A 19,154-nucleotide genomic window follows, 5' to 3' on the forward strand; every position below is an offset into this window, starting at 1 on the left:
TTGTGGACAGTAAAGGGAACACTTGTTCCAAAACTGCATCTATCATTATGACTACAACACTGTTTATATAATTGTTATTCGAATACTAACCAAGGGCCCAAGTTTTCCCTAAATATGTCTTTCATCTCAGGATTCGAAGACCCAACTGGAACTGCATCTGATTTGTGTAGCGATCTTTGCTGGGGTGGGTAGTGGGGAGGAGGGGGAGGGCTACAGTAAGGAGTGGGGAGATGGTGGGATAGTATGGTAGGGCTGAAGATACTAATGCTGGTGCTGCCTGAGGGACATGGTAGGGACAGGATAGTGCCCTACTAAGTGCATCATTGGGAGGATGTGCTGAGATGGAAGGTATGTGTAGGGCTGGAGAGGGGGTGAGGGATGGGATAGGTAGCCGAAGGGCAAGTACTAGTGAAGTGTCACAGAAGTTGATGTGGGATAGGGTGTACTCACTCTTGGCCTAGACTGTAAAGATTTTGTGAGTGAATTTCACCCAGGTGAAGCTTTTGGAGCTCTGTGTGATATGTGGCCCATGAATAGTTTAGCATATGATGAAATGCAAGTTTCCAATGCTGTACTACACTTTCGTTCGTAGACGATACCTTCAAGGAAGAAATTATTGTTGATGAGGACATAGCTTGTCATAGTGACCAGGAAGGAGGTTGTAGGTTTAGAGTCAGATGGGCAATGGGAAAGGTAGTGTTCAATAGCGGTAAGGCCATGTGCGTTGTAGATGTTAGTGGAGAAGGAAGTGACATCAACAGTGATCAGAAAGACCGCATGTGGTAAAGGAACAGAAGCTGTGGAGTGTCGGTAGAGGAAATTGTTAGTGTCTTTTATGTTGGAGGTTATGTTACAGGTAACAGGCTAAAGGTGTTGGTACACATGGGTAGATTTTCTCTCTGGTGCACAGTGGGATGTCCTAGGTGGTTACTCTATTAAATAAGACACTAACAATTTCCTCTACTGACTCCTCGCAGTTACTGTTCCTTTACTGCATGATACCCTGCTCGTCACTGTCAATTCCATCTCCCTCTACACTAACATTCCTAACGCCCATGGCCTTGCCACCCACCCGCAATTATTTTGTCTTTGAAGATATCACCTACAAACAAATCTCTGGCACTGCAATGGGCATCCACATGGTATCATTCTTTGCCAGCCTATCCATGGACCACATAGAGGGAGGGACCTTTTTTAACAAACTAGAATTCCAAACCCCTCATGTTGTTCAGATTCATTGATGGAACCTTGAGGATCTGGGCCAACAGTGAGGATACCACTATCGACATTCTTTCAGAAACTTTTAGCGTTTCGCCTACTTTGTTTCTTCATTTGTTGATGGTCCTCGGTGTCGACACTGGCTGAAAAATGGGGTTTGTAATTCTGCCCCTGACTGTTGTAAATGATTTAGCCGACAGATGCACAGTTGTGTTCAGTCTTTCACTTTCACAACCCCCCCAATAATCCACAGTTACATATGGCCAGTGCACTATTTTTCTAACTTCCCATAATCCTCATTAATAGTTAGCAGATGAATATCCACATAATGCTTCAGTAGTTTACTGTTGAACTTCTACGAGCAGTAAAAGCATGACCACAAAGTTCACAGTTTTTGAAGAATATAAAAGTACGTATGGAGCAGACACTTGTCACTGTTTTAACACACGGCCTAATTGTGTAACAGTTATTACACTGTTGATACATTGTTGTCATTCTAACCAACACAGGTTTCTCATCTGAAACTCGGCCATGGACTTACTGTCTCGTGGCCAGAAGTTGGGCCCTTATATATCCTCACAGTAATAGGTACTGAAACTACACATTGTTCGAAGCTAAATTTGCAGAAATTACGAAGTTTCTTCTACTTCAAGGGTTAAGCCGAATTATTTCTTTAAATGACGAAATTAACAAATATCGTTACACAAACAATACTTTTGATAAAACTGTTAATTACTTTGGAAATAATTAAGGGCTGGTTTTGGTAACATGTTTCTGACTAGAGCCAAATAGATACTTTAAGAATACTAGCATTTCACCTTCCAAATGTTTAAAATTAGTACAGAATTTATATTTGTCTATAAGTCAACAATAGACTTAAAAAAAAAGCAAAACCACTCCGTCTTCAGGCCACAAGTGGCCTACCAGGACCATCCGACTGCCGTGTCATCCTCAGTGGAGGATGCGGATTGGAGGGGCGTGGAGTCAGCACCCAGCTCTCCCGGTCGTTACGATGGTATTCTTGATCGAGGCCGCTACTATTCAGTCGAGTAGCTCCTCAATTGGCATCACGAGGCTGAATGCACCCCGAAAAATGGCAACAGCGCATGGCGGCCTGAATGGTCACCTATCCAAGTGCCGACCACACCCAACAGCGCTTAACTTCGGTGATCTCACGGGAACCGATGTATCCACTGCGGCAAGGCCGTTGCCATAATAGACTTTAAGCTACGAAACAATTACTGATTTCACACTATAATGAAAGATACTAATTAGTAATAGTCAAAATAAATTAGAAAATTACATACATAAAATTAGGCCCAAAATTAGATCTGGTGTTATTTACTTTAAAACTGAGGGCCAACCTTTCTCTTTTATGGAAATGCAGATTATATCCACGTATGTTAATGGTAATTAGTTCAAAAATGAAAAAATGAATTTGAAGGGGGCAGATGGCAAAACAAGAGGGGAAGTAAAAATATCCTAGCTTGCTTTGTCACATCACCCCCTCATTGCATTGACCAGATAGATATTGCAAATAACTGGACAATTCAATGACCACAAGTGACACCAGAAATTGGGTTTAAAATCTACACACAAAAAATATTACATAAGAAATACTATCAAAAACTACAGTATATATATTTTTCCAAATTCCTACTTATACTAACCGGTCACATGAAAATCCCCATACAAAATATTTACATACCGTGTATTGTACATGTACCTAAAGTATCCACAAGCTATACTTTTAACGAAGTTTTGCATCTTCATCATAACATGATGTCCTTTTTGAGTAAGCAAAGATTACATTTAATGTTGTGTATCATCTTATATAAGTCCTGTCCAGCTTAACAAAAAATTAATCCTCATGGGTAGCAAAGAATTTAAAGTACACTGTACGTTGCAGTTAATGTTTAAATAAAAAATTTCACTTGCTCAATGTTTAGTATTTTCCACAAGCACTTTTACACTTCTAATGAGTTTTCACACATTTTCCCACCAAGTTGTCCATGCCTTCAACAGGGCCAAGTGGTAGTTAGTAAGGAAATGCACTGCTATCAGTTCCCCTGGAGGTGGTTCTCCTCCACCACCTTACATGAAAAAAATTAGACAAAATACACTACTTTAGTACACTTACTTTTACTTCTAAGTAAGTCTAAAAAAACTGTCTAACAGTAATGGTGTATGATACTCATTATATCATAAACAAATACATAGTTCTCATAATCTCTCAGCAATTACCACTAAATTTGACTATGGTACAAAAGGTGTGTACTAGAAAAAAATTTAAATTAAGTGCACACTACACGACAAAACATTACGCTAAGTCATAACTGTCTGAAACTGGTTAAACTTGAAAGATTTGGGTCTCTTTCCCCTTTTTCAAACTAGCAAAAACTTAAGATGTGCAGTAGCATAGATTTACTAATAAATGCTTTATGAAAAAAGAATAGAATCGGCATCACATAACTTAATTACTATTCAAATCAAAATTTAGGATATGGAAGTTGTACCAAATCATAGCCCCCACTTGTCTGCTCAACTCTGAGTATTACTCTCATTCAACCAGAAAATTAAATCCTCGTAAAATGCTACCAAATAGTTTACCTGCCAGAATATTCACATCAGTTTATCACCACAGTTATCCGTAAATCAGCAAACTTATTGTTCTTTGTTCCAATATCACCATTTTCAGCTCATAATTCCTTTTGTGCCCAAAAATCAGGCCTTTATGTATCCTCACAATAATAGGTGCTGAAACTACACATTGTTCGAAGTTAATTTACAGAAATTAAAATTAAAACTTACTTCATTCAATTAACTGAATAAATTGCATCTTTTTAACAGTTTCTTCTACTAGGAGGGTTAAGATGAATTATTTGTTTAAATGACGAAATTAACAAATATCAATACACAAGCAATACTTTTGACAAAACTGTTAATTACTTTGGAATTAATTAAGGGCTGATTTTGGTAACATGTTTCTGACTAGAGCCAAATAGATACTTTAATAATTTCGTCTTCCAAATATTTACAATTAGTACAGAATTTATATTTGTTTATAAGTCAACAATAGACTTTAAACTACGAAAAAATTACTAATTTCACCCTATAATGAAAAATACTAACTAGTAATAGTCAAAATAAATTAGAAAATCAATTACATACATAAAACTAGGCACAAAATTAGATCTGGTGTTATTTACTTCAAAACTCAGGGCCAACCTTTCTCTTTGGAAATGCAGATTATATTTACATGTGTTAAGGTAATTGGTTCAAAAATGAAAAAAATGAATTTGAAGGAAGCAGATGGCAAAACAAGAGGGGAAGTAAAAATATCCCAGGTGGTTCGTGAAAACTAACACACTCTCTTTCGTTTGCTTCACGTATTCCTCCTCAGCCCAACAGACCACTTCCTTGATGTTGACCTCCCAGGGTGTATATTACCCGGGAGATCCGGGAAAAACCTGGGAATTTTTTCATCCCAGAGAAAACTGGGTATAACCCGGTAATTTCTTAGAATTCCGCGAATTTTTTAGAATTCCGGGAATCTTTCATTGTTTTAGTTTTCTGTTAAATTTTTGTCTGGTAAGGACCGATACTCTATAAAGGATATTACTGTATTACACTACTGCAGAGTAATACTTCAACAATAAAACATAAACGAGAGAAAAAAATTAAAATAACTTAAATTGTAAAGGAAATGCGCCATGTACGACAACGACACACAGTGCTCATGCAAGCGTTTGCCAACAGCAAAATGTGTCAAAGGCTTTAGGAAGCCTATGCAATGCTTCATAACAATAAATTGCCTCCGATGAGCGTTAAGCCACAGCTGTTTACATTAGATTCGTTTTATCAGTTATAAGCATGCTTATGCGTATGCACAGTTGAGTCGCGTTTTGAGTTGTAGATTCTCCTGCTTCTGGCTACAGGAATGTGGCTGTTGTATGTGCAAGCAGTTGCAGCAAGCAGCTAGATGCTACCAGGAAGAAGGGGCACAAAATTCATATTCTTGAGGGGAAAAAAACCTTGTTTCAGAAAGTGCCTAGCATCCAGCGCATGTTGGTCTATCGATTATTCATATGATTTTGAAATGAATCCCTGTTGGTTTTTTTAACACATTTTAAGTTGATTTCTGAATGAATCGTAAGTTGATTTTTGAATGCGTGCATTATGTAAGTGATATTTCTGTCAGGAGAATCAATGTCACATCTAGAAATAAACTTTCCGCAGACAAAAGGGTGGGCTATACGAGCTGAGCGGAGTAAAGCCGAACAGATGAATGCCAATCGTTGTCTGATTATGTGGTTGACTGAGTTTGCGAAAGATCAGCATTTTTATAATTACTAGCGAAATCCATAGATTCAGACTACCAGAATGGAAATAAAGGAATAACAAGTGAGAAAGATTATGTATTATCTTCTCTGTGTATCCAAGAAAATGAAATTTTGACAGAAAATTTTTGGTCAGATCGCTACACTAGTAAGGACCAGTTGTACAGTCCCCAGCTAGCAGCCGCTTAAGTTCTGTTCTGGAAGTAACGTGGAAAATGTGTTTTATGAACATGGAACAACGCCTAACCAGAGAATAATTATGGGATAACTAAACCTGTGATTCTGGAAGGGCTAGTGAAGTTAATTGGCGAACAAATTTTTACAATGGCAGGAATAGCTACAGATTGTTTATTAGAACGAGGAATGAGAAGAAACCGGGACATCAAACAAATTATGGAAGAATAAGGGAATTCCAAATTTATATAAAAATTTTGTAATACTACTTTTCAATCTCATATTTGAGAAACTGGTGCGTATGAATGAAATGTGAAACTATTTCCTAACATAAAGCTTTCTGCTTGTAGTAGGCCTAATAGGCATGGTACTTCACAAATTATTTTCTGTCCTGTTATAAAAATGACCATTTGTGCCAAAACAGTCTCGTTTATTTGGTGTGTGTGACAAAATTTCTGCAATATTAGAAATGCCTATTTTGTTTTATCTAGCAGACGGTGACAAAATAGAGGTAATCAGATCAAGAAACCACACCAGTCTTGGGTATTATCTGTATTAACAGCTTTTTCAGTATTAGATAACAACAAATTGATTTTTCATATAGCGAAATGGTTGACAGACTTTGATGAGGTAATAGATTCTTTCGCAGAAGGGAAAGCACGCCATGTAAAGCTGTAGCAAGATTAGAGAGGGAAAAAATGCTAGGAGGTAAGGATTGAAGTAATGTGTACTTCCTTGCTTGTCTCTTGTGTTTATTGGTTTTATGTATCATATATTTAATTTTATGTCACACAAAACAGCCAGTTGTTAGGTAATAGGCAATAAAGAGTGCCAATTTTCTAAAGAGTTCTTGTTCTCCCGATTACAAATAATCCCATCCACTATTAATTGGGAGATTTTTTTAAAGAGTGGCAGGCTGTCAAACTGGCTGATTGGGAGCAGGAGAGGCACCACAGGACATTTCAATTTCCATTGTCCTGAATATATTTCGATGCCATCCATTACAAAATATAAACGTTTCAATTCCACAGAGCGAAATACAGTAACGCGCGATAGAAGAATGCTGTATGAAGAGGCGTGGCACTGCACTTTGGCTCACTTAAGACCAAATAACATGTCTTACATTTGTTTCATGTTTCAGACTTCTCAGAAAGATGTGCACAAGAAGATGAACATATTTCTGAAAATTCGTTTTTTATTTATTTTTTATTTTTTAATTAATTGATTAATTAATTAATTTATTTTTATTTTAATGTTGACCTGGTTAGCAAATATCGCAGATCCAGGGCTGATGGGAAGAGCAGTCTGATTTATAGCGGGTAGTCTCCTTGTGACCTGTGTTTACATTTAGTGATTTTGCTGCTTCCCCTTCGTTTACTCTCACGTCAAATGAAAACAAAACGGATATCTGTGGCTGGGAGCTATCAAGTGAATTAAAATACATTCACATAGTTACGGAAGGCTAAAATATGTTGTTAGTTTCAGATTTTATTATATTTCCACCTTTCTGACAGTCAAGCATTAATCACCTTGCAGAACAATGAAGTTATTTTTGTCTGTTTGCTAAAGAAATTTGACTTTTTATTAACCTTTTCCACAGAGGCAGTCAATGTATTTGAAACAAAATGTTTAATTCCACAGTACTGGCTAGTTTCAGCTGTTCGCTGCATTTCAAGTGCATGTTTTCATCTTCTAGCACTTATGGCATTATGCCATAATAAAGAACCAAACATGATATAATACAGTACTTATGCTCCAATAAAATTTACATCCCGAAAACCACACTGAAAAGCTTAATATCATGTCGAGGTATACTTCATTGGGAATCTGGACATACGAATGTGGACTTTAAGTAGACAATTAAAATGTGCACATTTTAGTACGATTCACGAAATTCCATGCTCTTGGAGTATCCTCTGATGTCTTGTTTCTTATATGACATAGTGTATGATCTTTCAGTGTTTTACACGTACATACATACGGGCTTCCAACGTTACGGTAGCTGTGCAAGTGCGGTGTTGCCTGTTATCTTTGCTCTCTGGCAACTGCTGAAATGAACCTATTTCTAACAGGTCGCAGGAAAATATTGCAAATGGTGGTTTGAAAAGAAATATCCTTTTACGTAAGTTGAACTATGTGCAAGAATGTACCATGGATTTCTTAAATCACAGAGCGTTTGACTCTCATTTAAAAATCAACTCTTTAATGAGCCATTTAGAAGAATTTCGACCTTGAAGATCAGACATTTAAGTCATTATTAAAAATTTTACTGGCAAATTTGTGTAATATATCTTAAAGTGTAAAACATGAAAAAAAATATCAACATTATACGCGAAAGCTTAGCTTCTCTTGAAGCTTATTAACCTTAGAGATCAATATTATATATGAAAGCTTTGCTTTTCTTGTAGCAACACTATGTATATTTATGTAAACTACTAACTTTCCCTGTTTGTGCTACATGACAGTGATGTTGCTGTTGGCTGACTACATCACGTGTCCTATGCTCTGAATATTAGCTGTCATTGGCTGGCGAGATCACATGACATGATGAGCTATGACTGGCTTACAAAAGCTGCCACCAATTCCATACCATACAACTTAACCAGCCAGGGTTGTTGCATCTGTAGTGATGAGAAATCCCTTTCTAAATGTGCCACGGGCCCCAAAGAGGTCTTCACGGCCAAGATTACCCTCTGAACCTTATCTACAAACGACCTCCTGTGCCTTGTCTCTCTAGTCACTTACCATTCCTCATATATCTACTAGAGCACCCCATTCGTGATTCAGTACCTTTTAGGACTCAAGCAACTGAATCATGTTCTTCACTATGTTTTCAACTACTTCTGATGCCTTGAAATGAGAAATATCTCCCTACTGTTCTCCCACAGTGATATTCTGCTAACCACCCAACCTATCAAATATCCTTGACAACCCCTATTCCACACCTTCCCCCAATCCTTTTCCCCCATGACTCGTATCTCTGCAATAGACCTTGATGCAAGCCCTGTTCCATCATCATCCAGCTACGAGCTTTCCTAGTCCTGTCAAGGCATCTCCTATCCCATCAAAGGCAGGACCACTTGTGAAAGGAGCTATGTGATTTATCAGTGCAACTGTGCAACATTCTACATGGGCATGATCTCTAAGAAGCTGTCTGTATGCATTAATGGCTATCATCAAACTGTTACCAAGAGACAGCTGTACCATCCATTTGCTGAACGTACTGCTAACACCATGTGCTTTACTCCATTGACTGCTTGACTGTGCGAGCACTGACGGGAACTCTGTAACATATCCTTTGTTTCCCTAATCTCCCCCACCCCTTCCCTCAGTCTCAATCTTCACTAGTCCCTGCCATCAACCAGTATATCAGTCAGATTCCAACTGTCACTCATTATGCACCTGCAACATTGAGTAATCTAATTCTTTAATTCCGCACCTGGTTTTTCTGTTAAAGAGGTGTAATCTTGTGTTTTTATGACAGTAAAGTGTAGCCAGACAGCCTGTAGGGTTGTTGTCATTTCTTTTGAATGGCCAACTACACTGATTGTTAAGGTGGCATTGTCCATTTGTGACACATCAGGAAGGTAGCAAGCTGCATATTTAAGTATCTGTGTATTTATAGTTTTCTATGTAACTTAGTCATGCTAGAATAGATACTGTGTGCATACGCAGGAGGAGCTGCCCGCAGTTCATGCTGAAGGCACCTTTGGTTATGATGGGCCGTCTTTAGATTGCTGCCTGGTGTGTAGCTGTGGCAGAGGATGTGGCATGTTACATGCGACACCTCAGTTGTACTACCCATGGGCTCTGCTGCCAAGGCACCTCCTAGTGTACCCGATATTGTGGATCCACCCTCACTGCAGGTTGAGCGACAGCTGATGACATGTTCGCTCTAAGCAGAGGGGTGTTTCGGAGGCTGGCTGTCAGGTGTTGCCCATTCACATGGGGAGTGGACAGGTGGCAGCGCATTTAGCAGGGTCTGAGCAGTCACACAGGGACGCTCTTTGCCCATTATCAGGAGCACCAATATTATGCGTATGACAGAATGTCTTAAAGAAATAACGGTCATGGTTGGAAAGAAAGCCAGTGTGCACTCAGTATGTCTGTCAGGAGGCCTCATCAGAGATGTGGAGGTGGCCTGGCTGTGGCTTCCGAGGATGCAGTGTGCAGTCCTCGGAAAGTTGTGACTAGAGTCTATTGTTTGTGTTCTGAGGCCACCCTGAGTTCATATGGGCAGCTGGTAGAAATGGTGAAAGCTGGTTGCGTTCCTTGTGAGGTGCAAGCAGATCTTGCAATTTGCAGCATTGTTCCCACGTTATCATGGTCCTTTGCTTTGGAGTCGACTGGAGGGTTCCAGCCCTCTTTTATGGTCTTGACTGCACATTTCGGGATCTCCATTATTGTGAGGAGAATTGTAACACACTCCTTGATAGGAAGCAGCTACTCATGTAGCAGTGTACGTGTGGAGTGCACATGGCTTTTTTAGGCCAAGAGGTAGTTTTAGGTACTGACTAATTCAGCCTGGCAGCTGCTCTGGCGCTTAGTGATAGACAGACTGCACCCAAGGGTGTCAAGGGGTTCCCTAACCATCAGGCTAATTGGGTTTTGAAATTTCTGACAGCTATATTTCTAATGTGCTCAACGAAGTTGAGCGGATGGCACTGTGTGTGTTCGCAAACTGGAGTGACTTGGGGACCCTTTGCTGTTTTTTTTCACACCCATGTTAATGTTGCAATCCCACGTGATCACTCTATAGGATGGTGGAAAACAGGAGGGATGAAAAAGCTGAAGTACCCGTTATTGCTTTGGATCACATGCAGCTTTCACCGAATGGTTTTGAATGCTCCCTAGTGTTTCCAACCTCTACACAAGAGCAAAAGATGCAGTCATACTCCACTCCAAAAGGGTGCAATCAGTTTAAATGGTGATACAGCCCCAGAATGTCATTAGAGAACGGCTGAAATGTCTGGGGTGTCAGCAATGTCAAAGAATGTCACAAACATCTTCCTGTTGCCCATTGCACTGTGAACTGTTTTTGTCTATGAAAGACTCAATGACCCTGGGGAAGGGGTGGTTTCATTAATGCCCTATTGTCACCCCCTGAGGCCTTTTTGTGTCAATTGTGAGTGGTGGTGTGTCTGAATGTTTTCGTTGGCCACCCACAAGAAAACTACATGATTTCAGTGCTGGGTGTCAATACTGAGATGGCAAAAGAATTGGTGATATGATATGTGGGTAAGAGAGCATGTGACAACCTTCTCATCATGTGCCACATCTACAGCAGCATTGGGCAGAATTGTGGTGAAATTTGGTGTCAGTCTGAAATTATTAACTAACTTCACAACTCGCATGAACTTCTGAGCTGTGAGCTTTTTTCATGTGTGTCAACACCTTGCTGTTTGAGGTGTTGCTGGGCCCAAGGATGATGTCACAGGGTGCACCACTACAGAGGAAGGTTATAGGTGCCTTAAAACCAAATTTCAAACTTATACATTGCAGTGAGAGGCAGCTACGATGTTTCGGAAAAATGGTGCTTTAATTTTGTTGTACAATGTAGATATTAGTCACTGGCATTGAGAAACAGCTGAAATCACTAAAATTGAACAACGCTCCAAGGCCTGATGTCATCCCTGTCATGTTCTGTGCAGAATTTGTATTAAGAGTTATCTCCCATTTTATCCAGGAAGCACAGGTCATACCTATCCACATGAAGCATAGCAGAAGTGACCAAAAACTACCATCCAGTCTTATTGGTTTCCATCGGTAGTAGAATCCAAAATTACGTTCTGAGCTCAATCATACTGAGGTATCCCGAACAGAATGTTGTCCTCTGTGCTGACCAATGTGGGTTCTGAAAACATTGGTCATGGGAAACTCAACTTATGCTTTTCTCACTGACACCTTGAAAGCCATGGATCAAGACACGCAGATGTGTCAAGTATTTATTGACATTTGAAGAGCATTTATCTTGATATCACACCACCATTTATTAACAAAAGTGTGCTAACGTGGGATATGAACTAACTCTGTGGCCTTAATTGCGGTTTCTTGATAGGGAGGACACAGCAGTGGAAGTAACTTCAGATGTGCTCTAGTGAAGTACGTTAGGACCATTGCTGTTCTTTTTATTTATATTACAGACCTGGCAGATAATAATTTAGTCAGTTATGCAGTGGAGAGAAGTGAGGGATGAAAATTGTAAGGGAGACAAAGTCTTGGCTACAGTAAGAAAGTTTAAATGGTTTTAGATTGGAGGTAGCAGTGAGGCTGACACAGAATAAATTGACGTGGATAGCTGCACCAAATCAGTCTTCAGACTGAAGATCACAACTATTTCAGATATGAAATAGATATTACATCATCTGTTCAGCATTTTTCATGCCAGGAAAGCTGCAGATCAGACACGTAGGATAAGAACAATATTAATCACACATGGTAGTTGTCAGAGCATCTATAAAAATGTTTCACACAGCTTCATTAGATAATGTTTATAACATTTTAGGTGTTGTGAGAAAACTTGCATGATTGATTAATTTTCAGTACTTGATATGTAAATGTCAGTACATTTGTTTTACTGATATGTGTTCAAAACAATTTACCTTCTGATTGCAACATTTTCATTTACTTTAGATAAATACTTTAGCTAAGCTCATTGACATCTCTTGTTATCACTAAATATGGAACATATCTCTCTATTTCTTAAAAATCATTGTTTGTGAAGGAGCCCAAATATGTGGATGGAATGCTGGCACTGTGCCACTACTGTGGCTACACCTCCAATGATTTCAACTGCTGTCAACGTTGCACGCGAAAGCTGCCCGACAACGTTAAAGCACTACCATCACAGGGTGTGACAGGATTACCAACTGGAACTAAGGAGGTGGGGAGATTACATTATGAGAATTTCTTTTCATATCTGTAATGGAAACACATTAATAATGTCATTGGAAAGTATAAAAAGAGAATAACAGTTATGTCTTTGTGAAATCTGTTTGCGTCCTTTGGAGTTATGTGATACATATCTCATAGTGTTAGACTGTTATATTTTATGGTTTAACGGACTGCTAACATCTGTACATAGAGATTTGATACCAACCATCCTTCACAACCTGGGCAAAGTCCAAATAACAGGCACAGACAAAAACCGCTGTTCATACTGCCTGATGTAGACTGTTAGAAGCACAAAAATGAAAGTTTCATTTTGATTGGATGCCCAAAAAGTTACTGTCCAGTGTTCTTTAGTTTAGTGATATATTCCTTGAAGTTATAAGATTACTGAAATTACTGTTACATGCTGTGTTACTAAAGGCTAATGCAACTTGGCTGTCTGAGGGTAAGGAGCCAGATTGTGAATACGTTCCTATCACAGTATATAGGCCTGACTTTCGGGTATTTTACCATCTGCATGCTAGCTAATACCCCAGGCCCTAGTTGTGCTTAATTCAAATATTTGTGGTGCTGTCTGCTCACCTAACTTTGATGGCATGACCTCTGGCTGAAAACACCACAGAATTGTTTATTGTATCGAAATCCTGCATATTATATCATCACATATTTTGAAATTGCGCATAATTTCTGTGGCATTTATTTGGGTTTAGTACCAAGTGGTTATAAATTGTTATAAATTGATGGTCCTCAGAGGGCCTCAGTGTGAGGTGCATACATAGCAGCGCCCTGAAACATTGTGGGTATGTTCATTAACTATTGAGCTTGCAGAGTATTAATAGTTCCACTTTCTGCCACAAGGCGAATATATGGCACTGTAAGCATTCAGATTGTGAAATGTATTTTGTTTCAACTACAGTATGCTGTTTATCAGTTGGCAATGCTTCTTGATTTCTTTTGTGAAGTGACTGTTGGTGTAAATGGTTGTAAGGTAAAAGTTTCCTGTATGAAATGCAATGGCTATTGAGAAGAAAGACTGTGCATAGCTGGTAAAGCTTTTTTTCCCCCGGAATGGCAAGAATAGCGGTGCTGTTCAAAAGGAGTAGGCTATTTGTTGGCACAGGATTTCACCATCACCCTTCTCTTATCAGCTTCAAACAACACACACACACACACACACACACACACACACACACACGCACACGCGCGACACAACTCTCCCAATCAACGAAGAAAGAGGCCCCTGTGTTCGGATGAAGAACACACTTTCAATTACGAAATTGTACCCACTCCCTGGGATATACCAGCCAACAAACCATATGACATTTATATGATGGCGTCCTCTTGGGTAAAATATTCCGGAAATAGTCCCTCATTCGGATCTCCGGGTGGGGACTACTCAAGAGGACATTGTTATCAGGAGAAAGAAAACTGGCGTTCTGCGGATCGGAGCGTGGAATGTCAGATCCCTTAATCGGGCAGGTAGGTTAGAGAACTTAAAAAGGGAAATGGATAGGTTAAAGTTAGATGTAGTGGGAATTAGTGAAGTTCGGTGGCAGGAGGAACAAAATCAAATATGGGTAATGCAGGAGTAGGTTTAATAATGAATAAAAAAAAATATGAGTGCAGGTAAGCTACTACAAACAGCATAGTGAATGCATTATTTTGGCCAAGATAGACACGAAGCTCACACCTACTACAATAGTACAAGTTTATATGCCAACTAGCTCTGCAGATGATGAAGAAATTGATGAAATGTATGAAGAGATAAAAGAAATTATTCAGGTAGTGAAGGGAGACGAAAATTTAATTTAATAGTCATGGGGGACTGGAATTCGAGAGCAGGAAAAGGGAGAGAAGGAAACATAGTAGGTGAATATGGATTGGGGGAAAGAAATGAAAGAGGAAGCCGTCTGGTAGAATTCTGCACAGAGCATAACTTAATCATAGCTAACACTTGGTTCAAGAATCATAAAAGAAGGTTGTATACATGGAAGAATCCTGGAGATACTAGAAGGTATCAGATAGATTATATAATGGTAAGACAGAGATTTAGGAACCAGGTATTAAATTGTAAGACATTTCCAGGGGCAGATGTGGACTCTGACCACAGTCTGTTGGTTATGAACTGTAGATTAAAACTGAAGACACTGCAAAAAGGTGGGAATTTAAGGAGATGGAATCTGGACAAACTGATTAAACCAGAGGCTGTACAGAGTTTTAGGGAGAGCATAAGGGAACAATTGTCACAAATGGGGGAAAGAAATACAGTAGAAGAAGAATGGGTAGCTCTGAGGGATGAAGTAGTGAAGGCAGCAGAGGATCAAGTAGGTAAAAAGACGAGGGCTAGTAGAAATCCTTGGGTAACAGAAGAAATATTGAATTTAATTGATGAAAGGAAAAAATATAAAAATGCAGTAAATGAAGCAGGCGAAAAGGAATACAAACGTCTCAAAAATGAGATCGACAGGAAGTGCAAAATTGCTAAGCAGGGATGGCTAGAGGACAAATGTAAGGATGTAGAGGGTTATCTCACTAGGGGTAAGATAGATACTGCGTACAGGAAAATTAGAGAGACCTTTGCAGAAAAGAGAACCACTTGTATGAATATCAAGAGCTCAGATGGAAACCCAGCTCTAAGCAAAGAAGGGAAAGCAGAAAGGTGGAAGGAGTATATAGAGGGTCTATACAAGGGTGACGTACTTGAGGACAATATTCTGGAAATGGAAGAGACTAAATGGGAGATACAATACTGCGTGAAGAGTTTGACAGAGCCCTGAAAGACCTGAGTCGAAACAAGGTCCCAGGAGTAGACAATATTCCATCAGAACTACTGATGGCCTCGGGAGAGCCAGTCATGACAAAACTCTACCATCTGGTGAGCAAGATGTATCAGACAGGCGAAATACCCTCAGACTTCAAGAAGAATATAATAATTCCAATCCCAAAGAAAGCAGGTGTTGACATATGTGAAAATTACTGAACAATCAGTTTAATAAGCCACAGCTGCAAAATACTAACGCGAATTCTTTACAGACGAATGGAAAAACTAGTAGAAGCCAACCTTGGCGAAGATCAGTTTGGGTTCCGTAGAAATATTGGAACACGTGAGGCAATACTGACCTTACGACTTATCTTAGAAGAAAGATTAAGGAAAGGCAAACCTACGTTTCTAGCATTTGTAGACTTTGAGAAACCTTTTGACAATGTTGACTGGAATACTCTTTCAAATTCTAAAGGTGGCAGGGGTAAAATACAGGGAGCGAAAGGCTATTTACAATTTGTGCAGAAAGCAGATGGCAGTTGCAAGAGTCGAGGGAAAGGGAAGCAGTGGTTGGGAAGGGAGTGAGACAGGGTTGTAGCCTCTCCCCGATGTTATTCAATCTGTATATTGAGCAAGCGGTAAAGGAAACAAAAGAAAAATTCAGAGTAGGTATTAAAATCCACGGAGAAGAAATAAAAACTTTGAGGTTCGCCGATGACATTGTAATTCTGTCAGAGACAGCAAAGGACTTGGAAGAGCAGACGAATGGAATGTCTTGAAAGGAGAATAAAAGATTTACATCAACAAAAGCAAAACGAGGATACTGAAATGTAGTCGAATTAAATCGGGTGATGTTGAGGGTATTAGATTAGGAAATGAGACACTTAAAGTAGTAAAGGAGTTTTGCTATTTGGGGAGCAAAATAACTGATGATGGTTGAAGTAGAGAGGATATAAAATGTAGGCTGGCAATGGCAAGAAAAGCGTTTCTGAAGAAGAGAAATTTGTTAACATCGAGTATAGATTTAAGTGTCAGGAAGTCGTTTCTGAAAGTATTTGTATGGAGTGTAGCCATGTATGGAAGTGAAACATGAACAATAAATAGTTTGGACAAGAAGAGAATAGAAGCTTTCGAAATGTGGTGCTACAGAAGAATGTTGAAGATTAGGTGGGTAGATCACGTAACTAATGAGAAGGTATTGAATAGGATTGGGGAGAAGAGAAGTTTGTGGCACAACTTGAGTAGAAGAAGGGATCGGTTGGTAGAACATGTCCTGAGGCATCAAGGGATCACAAATTTAGCATTGAAGGGCAGCGTGGAGGGTAAAAATACACTAAGCAGATTCTGAAGGACGTAGGTTGCAGTAAGTACTGGGAGATGAAGAAGCTTGCACAGGATAGAGTAGCATGGAGAGCTGCATCAAACCAGTCTCAGGACTGAAGACCACAACAACAATTGATGAAATGTAATTCTCTCCAAGATTTGGTTTCATCTGGTTCATACTACAAAGTGCAGGAATTGCCATGCGCTTATAAATGAAGACAACAGAAGAAATTTTCTGGAAGTAAATCAGTTTTGGAGTCCTTTTGATCTGAAATCTCTCCATACCTAAAAAGTGTTGAAATGCTCCTTAGTGATGTCAGTGTGCTAAGGGAAATGAAAAGAAAGTTAAGAATATTGTAGGAGAATATCCAGCACATTTCAGAAGAAACAGAAATGGCGAAAGATTGATCAGTATGTGTAACATTTCCCCGTTAAAAACTGGTGTCCCTACATAATTGCCAAGAAAAGCCCAAGCCTGGATATCTCAAAATCTAAATGAATTTCAACTGGATCTTATCACCACATTCAAAAGGAATTCAAACGATATTATGGATGTTAAAGTGACCAGAAATGGGGAATTTGATTCAGATCATTATCTCTATGAGGTTAAAATATGACTTCTCATATCTAAAACAAAAAGGACTCCTGCAGAGCCATCATTTCAAAAGAAAATAGAAAATTTTAGAGAAAAAATTGAGACAACTAAAAAAGGTGATTGTGTGAATCCCAGGTACAAATTATTAAAGTGACAGAAAAAATTTAGAACTTACCAACAGAAAAATGAGTGATGAGTAACTAGGAGATCACTAGAACATAGAACAATGAGCTAAAAAATATAGGTGTTTAATAAAACACCACCACCCAGGAATCCTTGCAATTGACCAGATGCAAGAGATGTCTCATATGTCCTCCCACTACCCATGTGCTGCAGTCCTGTCGCAGGCATCAAAAGGGAGGGCCACCTTAAAATCAACACTGTGATCTACAAACCTAGCTAAGCACTGAGCCACATTCTATGTAGGCATGAAAACTAACAACCTATCTTTCCACATGAATATCCACTACTAAATTGTGACAAAGAGATAGCTGGACCACACAGTTACTGAACATGCCATTCAGCATGATGTGCTTCACTTTAATGACTGCTTCACATTCTGTGCCATGTGAATTCTTTCCACTACCACCACCAGCCTTACTGAACTGTGCAGGTGGGAACTCTCCCTATGATAATCCTCCATTCCTGTAACTCCCCTGGAGATAACCTCTGCTGGTCCCTGTCCTCCTGTCTATCTCTACTAGGCTAACACCTCCCCCACACCACATCATCTCTTTATCTCTGCTACCATCCCAGCTAAATTTCTGCACGTCAGACGCTGTTACAGTCGGGCCTTAGTGTCCAATGGTAGTGGCCATGAGTGTAAACTGTTGTTATTTTGAAAGTTTGAGTTCTACTTCAGGAGGAAGACTTTGTCTGAAAGCTGAAAATATCTCTAATGTTTTTTTTTCTTTGTGCCTGTTTATGATTCTGTGTCTCCTCTAAGTGACGAGTTGCAACCTGTCATTTCCATGTTGTTGTTCTTTCATCCTGGACTTTCAATTGTTTAACCAAAGTCAGTGACTAATTCTTGGAAGAAAATCAAATGAAATTAAGGTACATTGCAGGGGAGAAACCATATAACAGAGTGGACTAAAATAGTTGTAGTGGATGTAATAGGTATTAAAACGAAAGGGGCATATGATTTGACAAGTGTCTGCAACAAGATTTGCATAGGTAGGAAAAATAACAGAATGTGTGTGTGTGTGTGTGTGTGTGTGTGTGTGTGTGTGTGTGTATTTGATTGTTTATTAATGGTAAATGACAGAATTATAAGCTGGGCAGAACAGAGGAACTTGCAAGATGGCTGTGGTGCAATGCAGACAATAGTTGGTTGGAAAATGATTGTTAACAAGGAGATCTATGAAAAATAGGTAAAATATCAGAAGTAATGGCAGGACGAAGATTAATCTCTTTTGCACATATATTGAATGAATGAAAAGGCTAATGAAACAAATCTTCCTGTATTTCTGGATAAAGAAATCAACAATAACTTGCTTACAGAGATAAGAAAACAACTAACAAGAAACAATGTCAAAGCATTAAAATAATATAAAAAGACTGTTTTAAGAATATAGTACTAGATTTAGAGTGCTTTCAAGACAAGAAATAAAGAGTAGGGAGCATCTTTGACAGAAGATAGGAAAAGACAACACGATGAGAAGATGGAGTAGTACTGGAAAAATTGGAAACAACAAAGAGGAGGATTTGAAGTTCTAAGATCCTAGTTGATTAATACAAAGGAAAAAAATTACAAGACAGTAACCATGTTTCTTCTCACACCCTCTCAATGGTTTAAAAATTATAATCATTTAATACAGCACATTCTAAAAATATATTGTTATTGTCATTT

At 39.0% G+C, this 19,154-nt stretch overlaps 1 protein-coding gene across 5 annotated transcripts in view; it reads left to right on the top strand.

Moving 5' to 3' along the window:
- Positions 1 to 19,154, top strand: part of LOC124711167 (protein piccolo-like) — a 305,632-nt gene that overhangs the window by 187,507 nt on the left and 98,971 nt on the right. For 3 of the 5 annotated variants that reach the window (XM_047241089.1, XM_047241087.1, XM_047241088.1), the window contains exon 9: positions 12,457 to 12,615. The exons of the other annotated variants lie outside the window; for them this stretch is intronic. In XM_047241089.1, the coding sequence (XP_047097045.1) occupies positions 12,457 to 12,615 (159 nt within the window). The remainder of the gene's footprint in view (positions 1 to 12,456; positions 12,616 to 19,154) is intronic. 5 annotated transcript variants of the gene reach the window in all.

The sequence above is a fragment of the Schistocerca piceifrons genome, chromosome 8 (genome assembly GCF_021461385.2).
Source record: "Schistocerca piceifrons isolate TAMUIC-IGC-003096 chromosome 8, iqSchPice1.1, whole genome shotgun sequence".
Classification (NCBI taxonomy): Eukaryota; Metazoa; Arthropoda; class Insecta; order Orthoptera; family Acrididae; genus Schistocerca; species Schistocerca piceifrons.